This window comes from Zootoca vivipara, chromosome 5 (genome assembly GCF_965207765.1).
Source record: "Zootoca vivipara chromosome 5, rZooViv2.hap1.1, whole genome shotgun sequence".
In the NCBI taxonomy this organism is placed as follows: Eukaryota; Metazoa; Chordata; class Lepidosauria; order Squamata; family Lacertidae; genus Zootoca; species Zootoca vivipara.
The window spans coordinates 6,822,094-6,841,610 of NC_142588.1; the positions used below are offsets into that span (position 1 = coordinate 6,822,094).

A 19,517-nucleotide genomic window follows, 5' to 3' on the forward strand; every position below is an offset into this window, starting at 1 on the left:
CAGTGTGTTATCAAATACTCTCCCCCTACTTTTATGAGCTCTTCAAGAGGTAAATCTGGGTATTTGCAGGGTGTGTTAAATGACTATTGACTTGCAAGTTCAAACCCAGGCATCCCTAAACTGCAGCCCTCCAGATGTTTTGGCCTACAAGTCCCATGATCCCTAGCTAACAGGACCAGTGGCCAGGGATGATGGCAATTGTAGTCCAAAACATCTTGAGGGCCAAAGTTTGGGGGTGCCTGTTCAAACCAAAGGTCAGTGTTCTGTTTCCAGCTGTGGCAACCCAGATACAAGCAGTACATGAAAATGATGGCCTTCATTTGTTTGATCCAAGAATCTGGTGCTCAGGGGCATACATTGAGGTTCCATTTAGTTATTGTGACTGATAGACATTGAGAGAGCATGGAGTTGTCTTGTGGTGGTTCTTTGGTTTTAAGCCATCTAGGTTTAATAGATGACCGAGACAGTCATTAAGAGGTTGTGAAAAAGGTGACCATTTGCAGAATTAAAGCGGAAAGGAAACAAACTGCAACACTGATGAAGATGGAAGAGGAGTGGGGGAGGGGCTGAGCAGGAAGGTGTCTCATGATATGACATTTCATGAAGGTTGTACATCTCTTGTAAGGAAGCTGCTTTTTCAGTACTAAACACTTAAGAAAGAAGAACAGAGGTCTCTACAGGCCGTAATATTAGATGCAGAATGTATAAGCTACTTGTGATATAAAGGTAAAGGGACCCCTGACCATTAGGTCCAGTCGTGACCGACTCTGGGGTTGCGCGCTCATCTCGCATTATTGGCCGAGGGAGCCGGCGTATAGCTTCCAGGTCATGTGGCCAGCATGACAAAGCCGCTTCTGGCAAACCAGAGCAGCACATGGAAACGCCGTTTACCTTCCCGCTGTAGCGGTTCCTATTTATCTACTTGCATTTTGACGTGCTTTCGAACTGCTAGGTTGGCAGGAGCTGGGACCAAGGAACGGGAGCTCACCCCGTCACAGGGATTCGAACCGCCGACCTTCTGATCAGCCTGCCCTAGTCTCAGTGGTTTAACCACAGCGCCACCTGGGTCCCTCTGACTTGTGATATATGTTAGAACAAATTACACAAAACCAGGACATGGCTTTTTATGTCATGGGAAACTGTTTTGATTTTTGCACATTGGAAATGCATTAGTTCCCTTTTTCCCCTGGGAAGCTGTTAGTTTAACCCTTCATTCCCAAGTGAAACAGCCAATTCTGCTCCCAATTCTGCATTATTTTTTACCCGTCACTTTCTGCCTTGCATTGCTGTCTTTCCACCGTTGAAACTTAAGACTGTAAACTTCTTGACCAGGGACCTGTCTTACTTTGGTATCTCGCTTTCTTGAATAACCATTTCAGTTCGTTTGCTTTGCAGTGTGCATGGAGGAGTTTGCGGGTCAAGAGGGGAAGGGACTTAGAGAGTCGCTGTTGTGCACAGACCAAAATGGGAACCTTGAGAGTGAGGTTGGAGCCAGAAGTAGTATGGTGTCCGTTCTCCACACCGTCATTATAGAAGAAGAGACGGGGCAGATCCTGGCGAAAGAAAGGGAGAATGATGTTGCAAAGCAAGAGCAGGCAGGGGACTGTTACATAGGACAAGGCGCAGGGTCCCCGGCTCCACAGTCGTCAGCTTTGGATAGTCATCAGCTCAATTTTGTCACTATATGCAGGCACCTACCAAACTATGCCAGCAATATAAACTCTGACTCCCCTGTTCCGGAAGCTGGACTGAACCAAGAACTCATTAACCAGCCAAAGCTACAAATCCCAGCAGAAGTATACTGCCTTAAAGTTTCGGAAAAGGGGGATGTGAAAAAAAGAAGTGACACTGTTTTCACTGCTGGTTCTCTGAAAGCATCTTCGGCTGCTCTGGAGGACACAAATATTCCACAGCAGAATCAGGATGTGGGCCATGCTATGCGCAGATCGGCCAGGTGCGCTGCAGCCAACAGCGTGGGTCAGCAGTCCTCCAGAGCCTCTTCATTCCAGACAGCCAAGGGAAAGCAGGATGGAGCCAAGGAGAAGAAAGAGCCACCCAAAGCGCCAGTGGAGCCTGCTCCACCTGCCCAGAAAAAGACACGCACATTCTACAGTGCTGGTAAGGGATTAAGAGCTGATTCATACCTCTTCATGTACAGTGGTACCTCGGTTTATGAACACAATTGGTTCCAGAAGTCTGTTCATAAACTGAAGCGTTGATAAACTGAAGCGAACTTTCCCATTGAAAGTAATGGAAAGTGGATTAATCCGTTCCAGATGGGTCCGCGGCGTTCGTAAACCGAAAATTCGTAAACCGAGGTGTTTGTAAACCGAGGTTCCACTGTACTTCTCAGCCCTCAGTGCTACAGTGTTCTTAGAGTTAACTGCTGCTGGATCCTGTTATAGCATAATTTTTATAGAATAGAATAGAATTATTTATTGGCCAAGTATCAACCATACTTGGAATTTTGCTTCGACTACGTTGCAATATAACGAAAAACATACTTCATACAGGCACTATTCCCCTCACAATACAACAGCAGTACAGCGAAAACACCTTACTTACTCGCACACTTTGCTGGGGAGTAGGGAAGTATTAAAAGGTAAAGGGACCCCTGACCATTAGGTCATCTCGCATGGGTTGCGCGCTCATCTCGCATTATTGGCCGAGGGAGCCGGCGTATAGCTTCCAGGTCATGTGGCCAGCATGACAAAGCCGCTTCTGGCAAACCAGAGCAGCACATGGAAACGCTGTTTACCTTCCCGCCGTTTACCTTCCTATTTATCTACTTGCATTTTGACGTGCTTTCGAACTGCTAGGTTGGCAGGAGCTGGGACCAAGCAACGGGAGCTCACCCCATCGTAGGGATTCGAACCGCCGACCTTCTGATCAGCAAGCCCTAGGCTCTGTGGTTTAACCACAGCAAAGTATTATGAGTTGGTAATGTTGCCTCCTAAACCACCAGCACCCATTTGAAGTCCCTCAAGGCTGCTGTGTTACCAACAGCAGCAGCTTCATTTTTTTTTACTGGGTCTGAATGCAATGACCCAACCAAAAAGTGAATTGTACCAAGTGTTTATTATAGCTCAACTACAGACAGAGTAAGCAATGCTTAGCCCCTCTCAGTACAGCACGATGGCTAGTACAGTCATACCTTGGTATAAGTATGCTTCGGTTTGAGTACTTTCAGTTTAAGTACTCCGCGGACCCGTCTGGAATGGATTAATCCACGTTCCATTACTTTCAATGGGAAAGTTCGCTTCAGGTTAAGTACGCTTCAGGTTAAGTACAGCCTTCTGGAACCAATTGTGTACTCAAACCGAGGTACCACTGCATGTTCAGTAGCACCTTCACCAGTCTCTGTCTTTACTGAGGCTGGTGGAGGAGAGTTTCCAAGCCACTTCTATATCTTTCTCTTGTAAAAATTCTCATGGCCCACATGAACAGACACCAGAGCCCCTTGGGCAGGTCACTGAGCTTGAAGCCCAGCTAACAGCTGCCCAGGACTAAACAATAGATAAGAAATTGGCTCCCTGGCCAGCTGGTGCCCTGTCATAAGAGATGTTGCAAAAATACGAGAGAGAGAGAGAGAGAGAGAGAGAGAGAGAGAGAGAGAGAGAGAGAGAGAGAGAGAGAGAGAGAGAGAGAGAGAGATGTTAACTCATTGCAATGCCTTTCTGCAATTCCATTACAGCCCATCCTTCAGATTTCTTTCCTGGATAAATTCCAGAGTATTCTTTCCTTTCAGGTAGCCGAGAGCCCATCAGTTTGGAACTGAAACTGGGCCACCCAAAAAATCAGTTAGAGATCTCTACATACCTGCTTGGTATACAGAAATATAGTGGTTGATGAGTTAAAAGAAAATTCATTTTAAAAACCCAGACATGAAAGCTTCCAGAACCTTTGAAATGTTGAGGGAACAGCGATAAGAAACTTGTAGATAAATTTAATTGCCTAAATAGGTTGGTATGCTTGCGGGTGGCACACTTCTGCCCATTCATAGCTATACTAAAATTTCTCTGCTGTGTTTCCTGCGGGCAGCTCCCAGGGTGGGGGCAAAAAGATCTAAAGCAGGCATCCCCAAACCTCGGCCCTCCAAATGTTTTGGACTACAATTCCCATCATCCCTGACCACTGGTCCTGTTAGCTAGGGATCATGGGAGTTGTAGGCCAAAACATCTGGAGGGCCGCAGTTTGGGGATGCCTGATCTAAAGGAACTGCAAGTCAAGCAGACTAACTGGATCTTATAATGATGGTTTGTATCTAATAATAATAATAATAATAATAATAATAATAATAATATATTATTTATACCCCACCCACCTGGCCGGGTCTCCCCAGCCACTCTGGGCGGCTTCCAACAGAAGAATAAAAGGCAATAATCTATTAAACATTAAAAGCTGCCCTGAACAGGGCTGCCTTCAGATGTCTTCTAAAAGTCTGGTAGTTGTTTTCCTTTTTGACATCTGTTGGGAGGGCGTTCCACAGGGTAGGCGCCACCACTGAGAAGGCCCTCTGCCTAGTTCCCTGCAACTTGGCTTCTCGCAATGAGGGAACCGCCAGAAGGCCCTCGGTGCTGGACCTCAGTGTCCGGGCAGAATGATGGAGGTGGAGACGCTCCTTCAGGTATACTGGACCAAGGCCATTTAGGGCTTTAAAGGTCAGCACCAACACTTTGAATTGTGCTCGGAAACGTACTGGGAGCCAATGTAGATCTTTCAAGACCGGTGTTATGTGGTCTCGGCGGCCGCATTCTGGATTAGTTGTAGTTTCCGAGTCACCTTCAAAGGTAGCCCCACGTAGAGCGCATTGCAGTAGTCCAAGCGGGAGATAACTAGAGCATGCACCACTCTGGCTAGACAGTCTGCAGGCAGGTAGGGTCTCAGCCTGCATACCAGATGGAGCTGGTAGACAGCTGCCCTGGACACAGAATTGACCTGCGCCTCCATGGACAGCTGTGAGTCCAAAATCAGGGGCACAGTTACCCCATTCAGAACCAGGGGGTCCTCCACACCTGCCCGCCTCCTGTCCCCCACGAACAGTACTTCTGTCTTGTCAGGATTCAATCTCAATCTGTTAGCCGCCATCCATCGTCCAACTATGGTTTACTCAGAGTAGACTCATTGAAATTAATGAATCTAAATTAGCAATTGTTATTAATTGTAAGGGGCTTATTCTGAGTATGACCAGCATTGAATGGAGCCCGTTATCTGTGGTTGACAGACAGGGGATGTCGAAGTGAAATGTGCCCTGGGTATGAGATGTTTAAAAATCTTCCTGTAATGTCACTTCCATAGCTAAATAGCAATAAGGTGATTAGGCTCAGAGCTGGTAGTTAGCCCCAGCCTCCGCCCTTTAGCATTATGTAGGAAGACTCGCTCTAGCCCTGAACAGAAGCCCTCCTGTTAGAGACCATGGCTGTGCTGCGACATTTTGATGCATTTTGATTTTGAAGCATAGGAGTTGATACAAATATTTTAAGGGTTTTAATACTATTCCTCCCCATTCTGAAGTTTTCCTCTCCTCCCTTTCGCATTGCTCTTTCTTTTTCTTTTTTCTTTTTCATTTAATGATACCCTCCTTCCCAGAACAGCTAGAGGAGCTGGAGAGAACTTTCCACGAGGACCATTATCCGGACAGCGAGAAGCGCCGCGAAATTGCTGCTGCTATCGGCGTGACCCCACAGCGTGTTATGGCGAGTCTTCCCTGCCGAACAGCAAACATTTGGGGGGGGGGGGTGACAGTAAAAAAATAGCCCACTAGGAAAGGGTTATTCTGCTGTTGCAATTGCATTTACAATTCCTCCCTCCACCCCTGTTGGCCTTTCTGTAGCAGGAGGTGGGTAGCAGTTGGATTACAACTGTGTTTCATTCAGCTTGATGCCAACGTCCAAATTGCAACTGATGCTCCATCACATATACCGCCACCTCCCTGCCTATCTTTGGCGGCAGCTTTTTATATGTAAAATGCCAAAGCCAGGGGGGCATGTAGCTTGAGGAAGGAGAGATGAAAAGCCTCAAGCAGCTGGTCCTCTTGTTCAAGATTGCAGCTTCAGCCCTTGCTTTGCTTTTAAAATGGGGTGGGTGGTGGTGGTTATTGTTGCAGTGCCTTTTGATTTCTCCGTGTTGTGAAAGGGGGTTCCGTGATCTGGTGAACGGCATCATACCTGCCAAGTTCCTCTCTGAAAAATAAGGGACCGGGCCGAAATTAGCATACTGGAAGTAGCGCGGTGGCCATTTTGGAACCGGGCGGAGCATGCTCAGAAGTGACTTGATGCTGCTGTGCCCCGTTAAATGGTCGCCGCACCAGAAGTCGCGCTGCAGCCATTTTGGAACTGGGCAAAGCAGCATCAAAAGTCGCTTCTGAGCATGCTCCGCCCAGTTCCAAAATGGCCGTCACGCCAGAATAAACGGGGGGGGGGGAAATCCGTTTTTTCGGCTGGGGGCAGCCGGAAAAACGGAGGTTTCCCGGGGAATACGGGAGACTTGGCAGCTATGCAGCATTAACTTGCCACAAGACCTCATGGTGAATTTGGTGTTCATATGGTTTATGAAGAAGTTGGAAATGCAGAGCGTGTTTGTTTCGTTTCACTGAGGATTCCTCTCTCCCCTTTATTAGATCTGGTTCCAGAATCGCAGAGCCAAGTGGAGAAAAACAGAAAAATTGACAGTGAAAAGCAATAAGAAATGTTCAGTCGCAACATTGGCTTTGTCAATAGGCCGTCAACAAAGTTGTCAAGGGTGAGAACCTCCACATCTCAGGTTGAAGGTGGATGATAGTTCTTAAAGAGAACGGAAAGTGATACAAATGGCAGCATTGCCGCCTTGTTTCCTTGCATCCCAAAATCTTCTTTTGTCACGTGGGTTTTCCAAGGTTTTGGGACACTACAGAAACTTGCAGAGCTTGTTTTTTGGGGGGCAAAATTGAGATGAGTGGACACACAATGATCCAGGAGGAATCTCTCAGATCACTTTTAGCAGTTTGACAAAAATTCGTGCCAGTCTCCAGGATGAAGCTTACATGAATGGTGGGCTTTTGTTTTCTCTCAGAGCCTTTTTCTTAATTTCATATTTTCTGTTAATGGTGCTGGGATGCAAAAGTGTCTGTAGCCAGAAGTCTACATTCTAGGCACCCAAATGCAATTCAGTTACTAAAGAGTATTTGGTTTTTATTCATTGCAAATATGTTTTAAAATACAGGTTTTTGAGAGTTACAGAAGATATAACTAAAAGGTACAGGTGTTTAAACAACAAACAAAATGTGTGATGAGAGGAAGTTGATAAAAAATGCTTTCCCCCATCAGTTCATCTCCAAATTTATGATGCACCCCTCTCCTTCAAAATAGAACTGCCTTATGAGTTATGCTAAGTGATTTTTCTCTCTGGAAATTGTGTGAAATTAAAATAAGATTTCTTAAAGCAACTCTTACGGAATACAACAATCCTTGCTTTTATACTGCCTCCTCCCCTCCCAAATTTATTGCCCCCAACTCCTCCCAGTATTATGGGGGTGGGGGAGGGGTTTTGGATTCTTGTACAGCTTTTAATCAATTCCCATGGTTCCCGTTTCCTGTGTCCTTCTCCTTATTGCCTTTCTTCCCCCTTCTCCAATGCCTTCCAATCATCATCATCATCATCATCATCATCATCATCATCGTCATCATCATTTATTATTTCTATCCCACTCATCTGGCTGGGTTTCCCCAGCCACAATGAGCAGATTTCAACAGAACATTTAAAACAGAATAAATCTTCAAAAACTAAAAACTTCCCTAAATAGGGATGCCATCAGATGTCTTCTAAAAGTCAGATTGTTGTTTATTTCCTTGACATCTGATGGGAGGGCGTTCCACAGGGCGGGCGCCACTACCGAGAAGGCCCTCTGCCTGGTTCCAAACATCCTCTCAGCCGAGCAGCCCTGAAAGATGATACATTTTGCCTCGACGGCTGTGATATTTGGTTTTGAATTGGGGGGGGGGGATTTGACAGATCAGCCAACCAAGCTAAAGAGAGAAAACGAATATTTTTGTGCTGTAATGAAGCTGCAAAGGCATTCTCTTAGAAAAGAAGGTGACCAAGTGAAGCAGGATCGAGGGGAAGGTTTGCATTTTGCCCTCTGCCCATTCCTCCTCCTGATCATGGTGATAAACTTTGCTTTCAGTATAACTCTGCTGCCTGCACCCCCCGTATCTGACATGGCGCACGATCAGCCAGCGCCACTCATGATGGATGCCACAACTGATGCCAACTATTCTACCATGGTCAGTGGACCGGCCGTGCCACTGGCCGCCTCGTCAGGTGAGATCTGTTCAGCTTGCGGCACTGGTGACTTGGGTAGGGTCGGCCCTTGCCTCACTTCCTGTTTCCCTACTTTACTTCCTCTCTCAGTGGAAGGTCTGTTTCTCACACGGTGCAGCACTAAACCAAGGCCTTTATCTCCATGGGATAAACACAAGATTGTTCTGTTCACACACAAAACAACTTTGGCATATTTGAAAAAGGCTTGTAAACGGAGGGTTCGTTGCGTCTTTCATTCCTCGGAATACAGCAGAGAGAGACTGATGTTGGAGCACACCAGGGCAACTACTTGTGATCTCTGTTTTACCCCCAACAACTTTCCAAAATTGTAGTGCTTTTAGAAAGGAAATATCTAGACTTCATGTTTGACCTGTTATGCAACTCTGCTCACTGGAAAGAAAGCTTAGCTTTCATTCAATACAGGGAAACCTGTGACCCTTCTTGAGTTGTTGGACTTCATCTCCCAGCAGGTCCTGTGGTTGGGGGTGGGTGGGAGCCATAGCTGCCACATTCTGGCCTGAGAAATAAGAGACTGGACTGGAAGTAGCAGACCGGAAGGAGTGCTGCCGCCATTTTGGAACTGGGCGGAGCATGCTCAGAAGCTACTTTTGATGCTGCTCTGCCCTGTTCCAAAATGGCTGCCGCACCAGAAGTCACACTGCAGCCATTTTGGAACTGGGCAAAGCAGCATCAAGTCGCTTCTGAGCATGATCCGCCCAGTTCCAAAATGGCCGCCGCGCCAGAATAAACTGGGGAAAAACAAAAAAATCAGTTTTTTTGGCTGGGGACAGCTGGAAAAACGGGGGTTTCCCGGGGAATACGGGAGACTTGGCAGCTATGGTGGGAGCATCATCAGGAAGGCCACAGGTACCCTCCATGTTAAAGCCTCTCGTGATTCCTTGCTTGTGGCATATTCCACTGTGCCTCACCGAGACAAAGACTAATTCCAGATGCTTCCCTTGATTTTTCAAATCTTGCAGGCAGGATGTTAGAATTTGCTTTCACTGTCTAAGAGCAAACAAAAATACTCCTCGGTTTCATCTGGATCCAATCTGGTTCCAATTCAACACTCAGACAGTTACTATAAAAAACTTAGAATGTAAAGGCTGCTTGAGAGAGGTGGGGAAACCCCTTGTTGACTCTGAGATGAAAGTCAACCAACTGCGTCTACAAAGCAACTCAATGAGATTTTCTTCACTAGGGAAGGCAATAATGAGTTACTGGCTTTCTTTCATATTCCTTTGGAGATAGCTCAGTAGATAATCTCAGGGTTGTGAGTTCGAGCTCCACATTGGACAAAAGAGTCCTGCATTGCAGGGGGTTGGACTAGATGGCCCTCATGGTCCCTTCCAACTCAACAGTTCCAGGGTAGTCAAATGCCAGGTAGCTGCTCCCTCCAGAGTCCTAAAGGAAAGAGGCTTTCACTGCCCCCCACCTTCATGTAAAGCATTTTTAAGGGGATCTTATCTGACACTCATGCTTGGCAAGAGTGAGAGTCCTTGGAGCAAACTGAAGGTGGGAGTGAAAGTGCTCTCCTCTTCTTCTTCTTCCTCTTCCTCTCCCTCTCCCTCCTTCCTCTCAGCCAAGGATGAGCAGCTGGAGTGAGAGATGCTGGCTGAGAAACAGGAGCTGGCCAAGTAGCAGCACTTCAGGAGGCAAACTTAGCTCGGGGTTTCCAAGTGCCTTGAGGACAGCGATGTTCAAAGAGGGGTGGGGGGAGAGAGAGCCATAGCAAAAAAAAAAAAAACCTCTGAGGGCATGTGGGACTTGGAAGCACTGGCTGTCTTTACCTGCCCAGGTGAGAACTGGGAGGACAGCCTGCCACAACGGAGAAAAGTGTGGCTTCTGTTTAGTATAGTGTTAGCTAATGGTGAGCTTCTGTAGAATGTCCTTTTGCGCAGTGACATCACCCCCCCCCCCTTGCAGTTTTGTGTACTGCCATCAGCTTATCTGTATTGTTTGATAAATTTTCCATAGGGATTGTTTTGGTTTGATTTTAGTCCCTAGGTTCTAACCTTTCAGGCTGGTGAACTGCATTGGGCTCGATAGATCACAAGTTGTGCAAATCTGACCCAGAGAATGGAAAACTTTGCAAGCTCCTTCCTTCACCTGGTCCCTGCCAAATCCCAGTTCAGCAGCTGGGGCAGAGAGAAGCTCCTCTGCTCCTTGTCTCCGGGTAGCAAGCAGGGCTGGGAGGAAGCAAGCCTTTTGCGAAGCAAGCCTCAGAACTCTCAGTTGTAGTGCCAGTAGTAACCAGAAGGTGGCAATCTTGCACAGGCTTTTAAGGATGAGGCTTTCCTAGTGATCTGGGGAAAACAAGTGTTGGACAGGTAGCAACCTCTCAAAGTCAGGTGGTCTTGGCTGATGCTGATTATTTGGAACCGTTTCAAATAATTTTGAGAAAGCAGCAGTTTTTGTTTCCTAGCCATTGATTTACATCAGGGCAGGGGGAATGCTACCCTGGGTTTTTTGACTCTGGATCAGTTGCATAGGTTGGGCTTACAAGACAGATTTTCAGTAACCCCAGTAGCTGCAGACACTTTCCCTACCCCGTGGCCATTGGCTTAAGGTGTACTGCAAGGATCAGTGCTTTTTAACACCTACATGAAACCACCGAGGAAGGGCATTCAGAAGAATTTTTTGCAGTGTTATCAGAATACTGATGAGACTCAATTCTGCCTCTCTTTTCAGTCTTCCGATTCTAGGGAGGCTGTGCTCAGAGACAGTTTTAGGGACGGGTGAGGGAGAAGGAGCTGAGGTTAAATTCAGAAATTCAGAGAAGTTGTAGGTTGGGAGATTGTTTGCTCCGTAAAGTTGATCTTAGTCGGATTGCTTCAAATATTTAAATATTTGCTATCTTACTCTTCAGCCAAAAAAGGCTTCAAGTGTTTCCATCCAGATTATTTCAGAAAAGAAAGAAAGACCAGGTCCTCAGACTTCGAATCTGAAAAGACATGACATGGGAGGAAAATAGACTGGGAGGGTAGAGGAGATAAGCACATGCATGTGCTTAAGTTCCCACTTAGAAAAATATGGAATGCAGACTAGAAAAGAACAGCTCACCAGAGAGAGTTCACCAGAATAGTGGTTGGAAAACATTGCCCCAGACTAGCAGGGTGATTGAGGCTGAGCATCATCTGCAGTGTGCAGAAAACAACAACAACAACAACAACAACAACAACAACAACAACAACAACAACAATACCTGGACTGTGGTATTGTAGAAGGCTGACACAGAAGTTTTGTATTTTTGTTGGTGCTGTCAGGATGCTACCTGTTGAAGGAAATATAACTGGAGGTGTCAGCTGTGCATTTATTATGTGCCCTGCCTCTGTCAGAACACCAGGGAATGCCCTGATGGCTCACTGTTCCCCTTTCCTGTCAGGATGAAACTTGCACGCAGTATCGGGGAAACCTCTTCTGTGCTACGACAGGTGAAGGGTCACTGCCGTCAGACAGATGTAATTGCAGAGCCACACAAGCAACTCGAGAGGAATCTGGACTCTCCCACAATCCCGTTTGCTCTTCTGGAGAAGGGTGTGATGTGACTCGTGTTCCCTTTGACTTGTTCTGACAGGTTCTCCTCGGCTGTGCATCAGCACATGCAATTAACAAACTGGAAAGGTGGTTCTTAAACTGAAGGCGAAACAAGCCAGAATGCTCAGTATGATGCTTGAGGGTCACACCACACATTATGCAGAGGCAAACGTAGATTTGTTGCTGAGGGTTCACACCGTGGGGAGCCGAGACCAACAGTGGCTCCCAGATGATGTTGATCAAGTGCATTCCTGCATGACAAACAGAAAGACCTGTTTGTCATATCCACACATTGAAGAGTAGGCTTTAAATATCTTAGGTGCATGCCTGAAAAATGTAAGGTGAACTTGAGAACAACTGTCCTAGAAAGCAGGCAACAGCATTGTATCATAGCTGCAAACCCTTTCCCCAGATTCCATCATTTTCTTGACTCTTTCCTTGTAGTCTTTCACCCCTGAATCCTCTGTTTGCTTTCCACTTGGGGCCCTCGGCCCGGCTGTCAACCTCTCTTATATAACGTGTTCTTCCTTTTTCCTTTACAGTCGACTCTGCCACTGGCAGAACAACCACCTATGACTCTGTCCAGATGAAAGACACCTCCCAGGGCACGTTCAGTTCCTTCAAGAAAGAAATCTTCCCTGCCATTCCGAGTCCTCCGCCCATTCGTAGAGCCAGCCTCCCATTCAACATGGTGTTTAACCCAAACAATCACATTGTTCCACTGATGCTGGATACCCCCAGCAGCGAATATAGTCCATCTAGCCAGGAAAGTAGCTGCAGTGAGGTCTTTGCCTACAGCCTCCAAAACCAAAGGTAGGAGAAGTGAGCCTGGTGGGAGCGAGGTGAATGTAGAGCTTACCTTCCAAGTCCCGGACTGCAGAATCCGGGACCGGCAGCCGTGTGACACCGGAAGTTGCGTCGACGTAACTTCCGGTGTCGCTTTGCCCTTCTATGGGCAGCAAAAATGGCCACCGCCGGCTTCAAAAGTAGCTTCTACGCATGACCGGAAGTGCGTCGACGCAACTTCCGGTGTCGCCCCGTCCATCTATCGGCACCAAAATGGCCGCCGCCGACACCGGAAGTTGCATCTACGCACTTCCGGTCATGCGTAGATGCGACTTTTGAAGCCGCCGCTGGCCATTTTTGGTGCCCATAGAAGGGCAAATCAGAAAGGGAAAAAATGGCCGCCGGCAGGAGAAAATAACGGAGAAAAATGGGAGACGAAGTGATACGGGGGACCACCGGGAAAAGGTAAGTAAAAACGGGGGTTTCCTGGGGAAAACGGGAGACTTGGCAGCTATGAATGTAGAGTTCATCTACATTAATTTGCCACCCAAGATAAAAAGGCTAAGTTGTAATCCCATAGCTGTTGGCTTTCTTCCTGTCCCACGAAATTGCTTGTCTTTATTTGCATTCCAAATTTACCAGCCGCTGTGAGTGCATCACCTCTGAGTGGATGAACTTTGCAGGACTTTTTTACTTCCACCCACCAGGCATGCGCTGCAATCTTTGCATGCGTTCTGCAGTCAAGCATGGCGCGGTCTCTGTGTGCTATAGCATGCCTGTGAAGTTGGAAGGGACCCCGAGGGTCCTCTAGTCAAACCCCTAAGTGGCCCTTTGTTTCATGGCAGACAAAATTCAAACAAAGGCATAAATGTGAGTGTTCTCACTGGATGTTTCTCAGCTTTGGAACTCAGCTTCACTTGGGCTTTGCCATACAGTGGTACTTCAGTTTCAGAACAGTCCTGTTTATGAACGATTCGGTTTACAAACTCCGCAAAACCGGAAGTAGTGTCCCGGTTTGCGAACTTTAACCTCTGTCTAAAAGCGCAATCCGAACGGTGGAAGGGCACTGGCGGCAGGAGGCCTCATTAGGGAAAGCGTGCCTTGGTTTAAGAACGGGCTTCCGGAACAGATTAAGTTCATAAACCGAGGTACCGCTGTATCTTGAACTTTGTTTGGAGGCAATGTAAAATATTTGTATTTGGATGTGTGAGGGGTTCCCCCCCCCCCAAGAAATCTTTCAAAAATGGATGCTTTGTGAGTACAGTGGTACCTTGGTTTATGAACACAATTGGTTCCGGAAGTCTGTTCATAAACTGAAGCGAACTTTCCCATTGAAAGTAATGGAAAGTGAATTAATCTGTTCCAGATGGGTCTGCGGCGTTTGTAAACCGAAAATTCATAAACCGAGGTGTTCATAAACCGAGGTTCCACTGTATTTGCATTTTTGATACAGTCGTACCTTGGAAGCCAAACGGAATCGGTTCCGGAAGTCCATTCGACTTCCAAAATGTTTGGAAACCAAGGCGGGGCTTCCAGTTAGCTGTAGGAAGCTCCTGCACCCAATCAGAAGCTGCGCCAGACGTTCGGCTTCTGAAGAATGTTCGCAAACCGGAACACTCACTTCCAGGTTTGTGGCATTTGGGAGCCAAAACGTGCAGCTGCCAAGACGTTCAGCTTCCAAGGTATGATTGTATATTAGAACATGTGCTCCCCCCCCAAACAAACCCCGGTTATTTGTCCTCATATCTTGCGGTAAAAGGTAAAGGTAAAGGTACCCCTGACCATTAGGACCAGTCGTGGGCGACTCTGGGGTTGCGACGCTCATCTCGCTTTATTGGCCGAGGGAGCCGGCGTACAGCTTCCAGGTCATGTGGCCAGAATGACTTAGCCAGTTCTGGCGAACCAGAGCAGCACACGGAAACACCGTTTACCTTCCTGCTGGAGTGGTACCTATTTATCTACTTGCACTTGACACACCTTCGAACTGCTAGGTTGGCAGGAGCAGGGGCCGAGCAACGGGAGCTCACCCCGTCGCAGGGATTTGAACCACCGACCTTCTGATCGGCAAGCCCTAGGCTCTGTGGTTTATTCTCAACAATAACTTGTGAACTGTTTCTTTCCTCCAGCATCAACGCTCCTGTGCATTGTAGTTACCCTGAACAGCTGGAACCTACTGCTAACCTAGAGACCCCATATTACCACCCAAATAGCCAGCCTGGGGTTTACCAGTTTAGCCAGCATCCTCAGCAACAGGTGTCCCAGTTGCACCACGGCCCAGTTCACCTTGCCGGCACTGCATTGCCCAGTGTCGGCCTCACACCAGCTATGCCTGGTAAATCCACCACAGCTTTTTTTTCCCTGCCTGGCACTGGCAATGGGGGACTTGTAACCTATGGAACGGCAGAAGCTTCTCAAGGGTACTTGCAGAACCACGCAGGAGGACAGCTCCTAATACAGCCATCAGCCGGGAATTCGGGTGAGTACCTCAAATGGAATTCTGCCCAACAGTGGTTGATTCCTTATTGAGAGATAGATGCCATTGGAGGCGCTTTCAGCAGTTGGCTGGATTAGGTCCTTTGGCTCAGAAGGGGCCCTTGCCAGTACCAGGCATTTTGGGTGAGGTGGCTGCCAGCAATTCCTACAGCAGTTCCACTTTTTAAACGTGGAACTTTTTGTTTTGTTTTGTTTTTATTATAAAATTTTTATTTACAAACAAGCAAACAAACAAATAGACATGAAACAAAATTCATATTACTCTACCACCCTAAATTACAGACATTAATACATCCTTGTGACTTCCCTCCATCGTCCCTCACCCTCCTATATATTATAATATAATATTTCACATTGCAATTTTTAATCTAAATTTATGTTTCTTAACTCTTTTAACTTACTATTTATTTTATTTTATTTTTTAACCAGATTTACCAACATTAATCCAAGCATATCAGCATGTTAGTTTTTGAGCAGTACTTGGACATTTAATCTTCAAACCATTTCCATTGTATTTTTATTTTCCGGTTTGATCGGTACCTTATTACTGCAGTTAACCTTGCCAATTCTATAAATTCAATTAGTTTATTTATCCAGTCATCATGGCAAAAACACTTAAAAATCCCACAGTGGCTGAAGCAGCATAAAGGAATTCTTTCTTTTCTCTCCCCCCCCCTCTGCCTTTCTCTTCTCCTTTTCCCACTTCTGCATTCACCTAGGCTATATCCCTGCATTTCAGAATGTGCCCTGGAATGAATTGTGTATGCAAGGAGTTCCATTTTCCAATCAACTTTGCTCACAAATGCAGTTTTCCGGCTCAGGAGGGGGATGTTACACAGCTGAGCAGGCACAGCAACTTCAGAACCAGAGTGGCCCGCCCAGTCCTTGTCTGCTGCAGCTGCCCAAAGCCGAAGGGCCAGGATACGCCGCTCTGTTGCTCCCTGCTGAGCCAATGGCAAATCTCAATTCAAACCTGGATCAGCAGTCACAGGCACAACACATGACGCTACTTGTGGAGGACTCTGATACGGACAAAATCCCCAAAGAGGGAAAAGATATTTCTGGTGAGTCCTAGTCATGTGGTCATCACGAGGTAGTCTGGAATGAAGAATTAAAAGGAATGCACCACACCACTAGGTGTGATGGTGTGAGAGCTGTGGTTGCATCTCCCGATGGTTGGTTGGTTGGTTGGTTTATTTAAAGAGCAAAATGGTAGTGGAGCCATTCAGAATTAGGCTGTAGTCAGAGAAGAGGAGGGTGGATAGGAAATGGTTTTGAACTATATAACAACAACAACAACAACAACAACAACAACAACAACAACAACAACAACAACAACATATTATTATTATTATTATTTATACCCCACCCATCTGGCCGAGTTCCCCCAGCCACTCTGGGCGGCTTCCAACAAAACATTAAAATACAGAAATCAAACATTAAAAGCTTCCCTAAACCGCGCTGCCTTGAGATGCCTTCTAAAGGTCTGGTAATTGTTGTTTTCTTTGACCTCTGGTGGGAGGGCATTCCACAGGGTGGGTGCCACTACCGAGAGGGCCCTCTAGTCAAACATCCCTGCTTTTGAGTTGTTGGGAGAAGAACCGAGGTGCACATAGCACACCTCAAGGAGGTCTCGATGACGCTCTCAACCTCCGCTTCACTGTTGTCCCAAGAGTGAAATAAAAACCCATCTTGTGGAAATGGGAGGTGAAGCAGCCAGTGAAAGGAAAACTAGAAGGTAGCAAGGTAAACTGTTGTTGGGGCCAAAGGCCAAAGGGACGCCCATACCTCCCTCGAAGGGTGGAGTGTTGACCCCCCAGCAGCACCTTTCCTGGACCCTCAGGAGAGAACCTCCTGCTGCCTGTTCCTCCTTTCCAACTTGCAAGCAAGGGTCCTGGGCTTGCAGTCCCCCTTGAATCCTCCCTCACCTTAGCTTGTAAGGGCAGGTGAGTATATTCTTAGCATTTTCCTTGGGTGCTGGGAAGAGCCCTCAAGGACTTGGAGTGCAGGCTGTTTTTGAGAGTTCCTACTCATTCACAGTAGCAAAGTTAGTTTCTGGAAGCAAAGTAGTCCCAGGTGGGAAGAAGAGTTTGGATTTGATATCCCGCTTTATCACTACCCGAAGGAGTCTCAAAGCGGCTAACATTCTCCTTTCCCTTCCTCCCCTACAACAAACACTCTGTGAGGTGAGTGGGGCTGAGAGGCTTCAAAGAAATGTGACTAGCCCAAGTTCACCCAGCAGCTGCATGTGGAGGAGCAGAGACACGAACCCGGTTCCCCAGATTACGAGTCTACCGCTCTTAACCACTACACCACACTGGCTCTTTTGAGTGGCAAGGAGGGCTATCCTTGTGCCCCACAAAGGAGAAGTTGAGGACTGGGAGTGGAAGACCCAGGATCCTTATCCTCCTCCACAGTTCCACCAAGTGAAATCCCAAACTCCCTACCAAATTGTCACTCTGTGGATTTTAGAATTGCATAAGGATTCAAGGCATTTGTTCGCTTATGGCATTTAGTCCTCTGTTTGCTTGGGCATCCAGGATTCTGCTGCCCATACAGAAGGCCTTCTAGGAAGGAGCTGAAATGTTCTTGCTGGCTTGAGACTCTGGGTAGAAAGTTGCACCTCCAGGTCAGCTAGATAGTCCTCCCCCTGCCATCCCTCTGAAATCCTTTAAGTGCGGTTCCTCAAATCCATGCTGATAGGGCATACTCATAGCTGCCAAGTTCCGGCCTGAGGAATAAGGGACTGGACCGGAAGTAGCAGACCGGAAGTAGCACTGCCGCCATTTTGGAACTGGGCGGAGCATGCTCAGAAGTGACTTTGGATGCTGCTTTGCCCAGTTACAAAATGGCTGCCGTGCCAGAAGTCACACTGCAGCCATTTTGGAACTGGGCAGAGCAGCATCAAAAGTCGCTTCTGAGCATGCTCCGCCATAGCTGCCAAGTTTTCCCTTTTCTCGCGAGGAAGCCTATTCAGCATAAGGGAAAATCCCTTTAAAAAAGGGATAACTTGGCAGCTATGTGCTCCGCCCAGTTGCAAAATGGCCACCGCACCAGAATAAACCGGGGGAAAACAAAAAAATCCGTTTTTTCAGCTAGGAACAGCTGGAAAAATGGGGATTTCCCAGGGAAAACGGGAGAGTTGGCAGCTATGTTTTTCTTTGTAGGGTGGGTGAGGCACAGTAACATTTTCTCTGTGGTTGGAGTTACAACTACACATAATGTAATTGCATAATTTAGGTTAAAACTATGTGTTCCTTTAAAAGCTGGGGCGTGATCAAATATAGCAAGGGGCATGTTTAAAGGGCTACAAAAATGATGCTCCTAGTAGCTGTAAGAGAGCCTTTTCTACTTAAACTACTTCCCTTCTTCTCATGGGGGAAAACAGTAGAGTTGAAGCTCTGAAATGAGCTGATAAGCAAATGCTTCCTTTGGCGGCCAGTTCCCAAACAGCCATCTTCTCATTGTGGGTCTATTGTATGCTGGTGACCCCAAAAGGTTCCCATGACCCGAGATGGAGTGAGTCACTGTTCTCCCTTTTGGAACTGCTGTTCTAGATACTCAATTCTTGCCCAAGACGATTCCATTACCATTCTGGCCTGGTGGTAATAATGCGGGTGGAGGGTTCTGTACTCAAGAAGGCTAGTATATGCCACACAGAGGACTCTGATATCTGGCAACATTTTGGAAATAAGAAACACAACTCTCTGGTGGCTAGCAAAAGTGGTTTTTTGCAAGGTTTTTCTTTTTTTACCTCCACCTCCTTTCCTAGACAATGACTTCACAAGATTATTCTGATCTTTTATCTTTCCAGATTTCCCCGAAGACAGCAAGAACTGACTCAAGCTTCCTCATGGAAAACAAGGGGGTTGAGAGAGAGAAAAAATATTATGATTTGTTGTTTTTAAACCTTCTCTTAGAGATAAACAGAAAAGAATGTACTTTGTGAAACTCAGCACCCCAAAAGACTAAAAAGAGGAAATAACAGGATTGGCTCAATTGGCTCAATTATTATTATTATTATTATTATTATTATTATTATTTAATTTATTATTATTGCTCTGCTGAGGAAGGAAACAGTGAATCATAGTTCAATAAAACAGATTCAGCCCTTTGTTTTGCATGTAAATTGACTTTTTCTTTTTGATACATCCAAATTTGTCTTAGTCCCTGATGAGTAGGATTCTTGCAGTTGTCAATCTGCTATAGGGAGCCCTGAGATTTCAAGTTTCCCCTGAATTACAGTGAAGGCACCTGAAATCCATCCTTTTTTTTCTTTGTAAACCTTTATAAACAGAGGTTATCACTCTGTCCCCCGAGTCCTCCACAAGCTTCATGAGTCTCCACCAGGCCAAGAGTCATCTTCCCTGAGTTCCCTTGGTGTGTTAATCTTCATTAGTTTT

The 19,517-nt window shown here is 46.5% G+C and overlaps 1 protein-coding gene across 1 annotated transcript; it reads left to right on the forward strand.

Annotated features, from left to right (window-relative positions):
- Nucleotides 1-729: 729 nt before the first annotated feature.
- NOBOX (NOBOX oogenesis homeobox) lies at nt 730-19,228 on the forward strand. The gene is made up of 8 exons (XM_035138483.3): nt 730-2,118; nt 5,590-5,696; nt 6,620-6,741; nt 8,162-8,298; nt 12,378-12,648; nt 14,748-15,097; nt 15,834-16,178; nt 18,929-19,228. Exons 1-8 carry the CDS (start codon nt 1,401-1,403, stop codon nt 18,952-18,954), a joined length of 2,076 nt encoding a protein of 691 aa, XP_034994374.2. The 5' UTR covers nt 730-1,400; the 3' UTR covers nt 18,955-19,228.
- Nucleotides 19,229-19,517: the final 289 nt, after the last annotated feature.

What these genes read in the sequence shown, in the direction of transcription:
- NOBOX (XM_035138483.3), top strand. Translation starts at nt 1,401, where the DNA reads ATGGAGGAGTTTGCGGGTCAAGAGGGGAAGGGACTTAGAGAGTCGCTG. An exon ending in TGACCCCACAGCGTGTTATG is followed by an intron (nt 5,697 to 6,619) that starts GCGAGTCTTCCC and finishes CCCCTTTATTAG; the next exon opens with ATCTGGTTCCAGAATCGCAG. An exon ending in AGAGGGAAAAGATATTTCTG is followed by an intron (nt 16,179 to 18,928) that starts GTGAGTCCTAGT and finishes TTATCTTTCCAG; the next exon opens with ATTTCCCCGAAGACAGCAAG.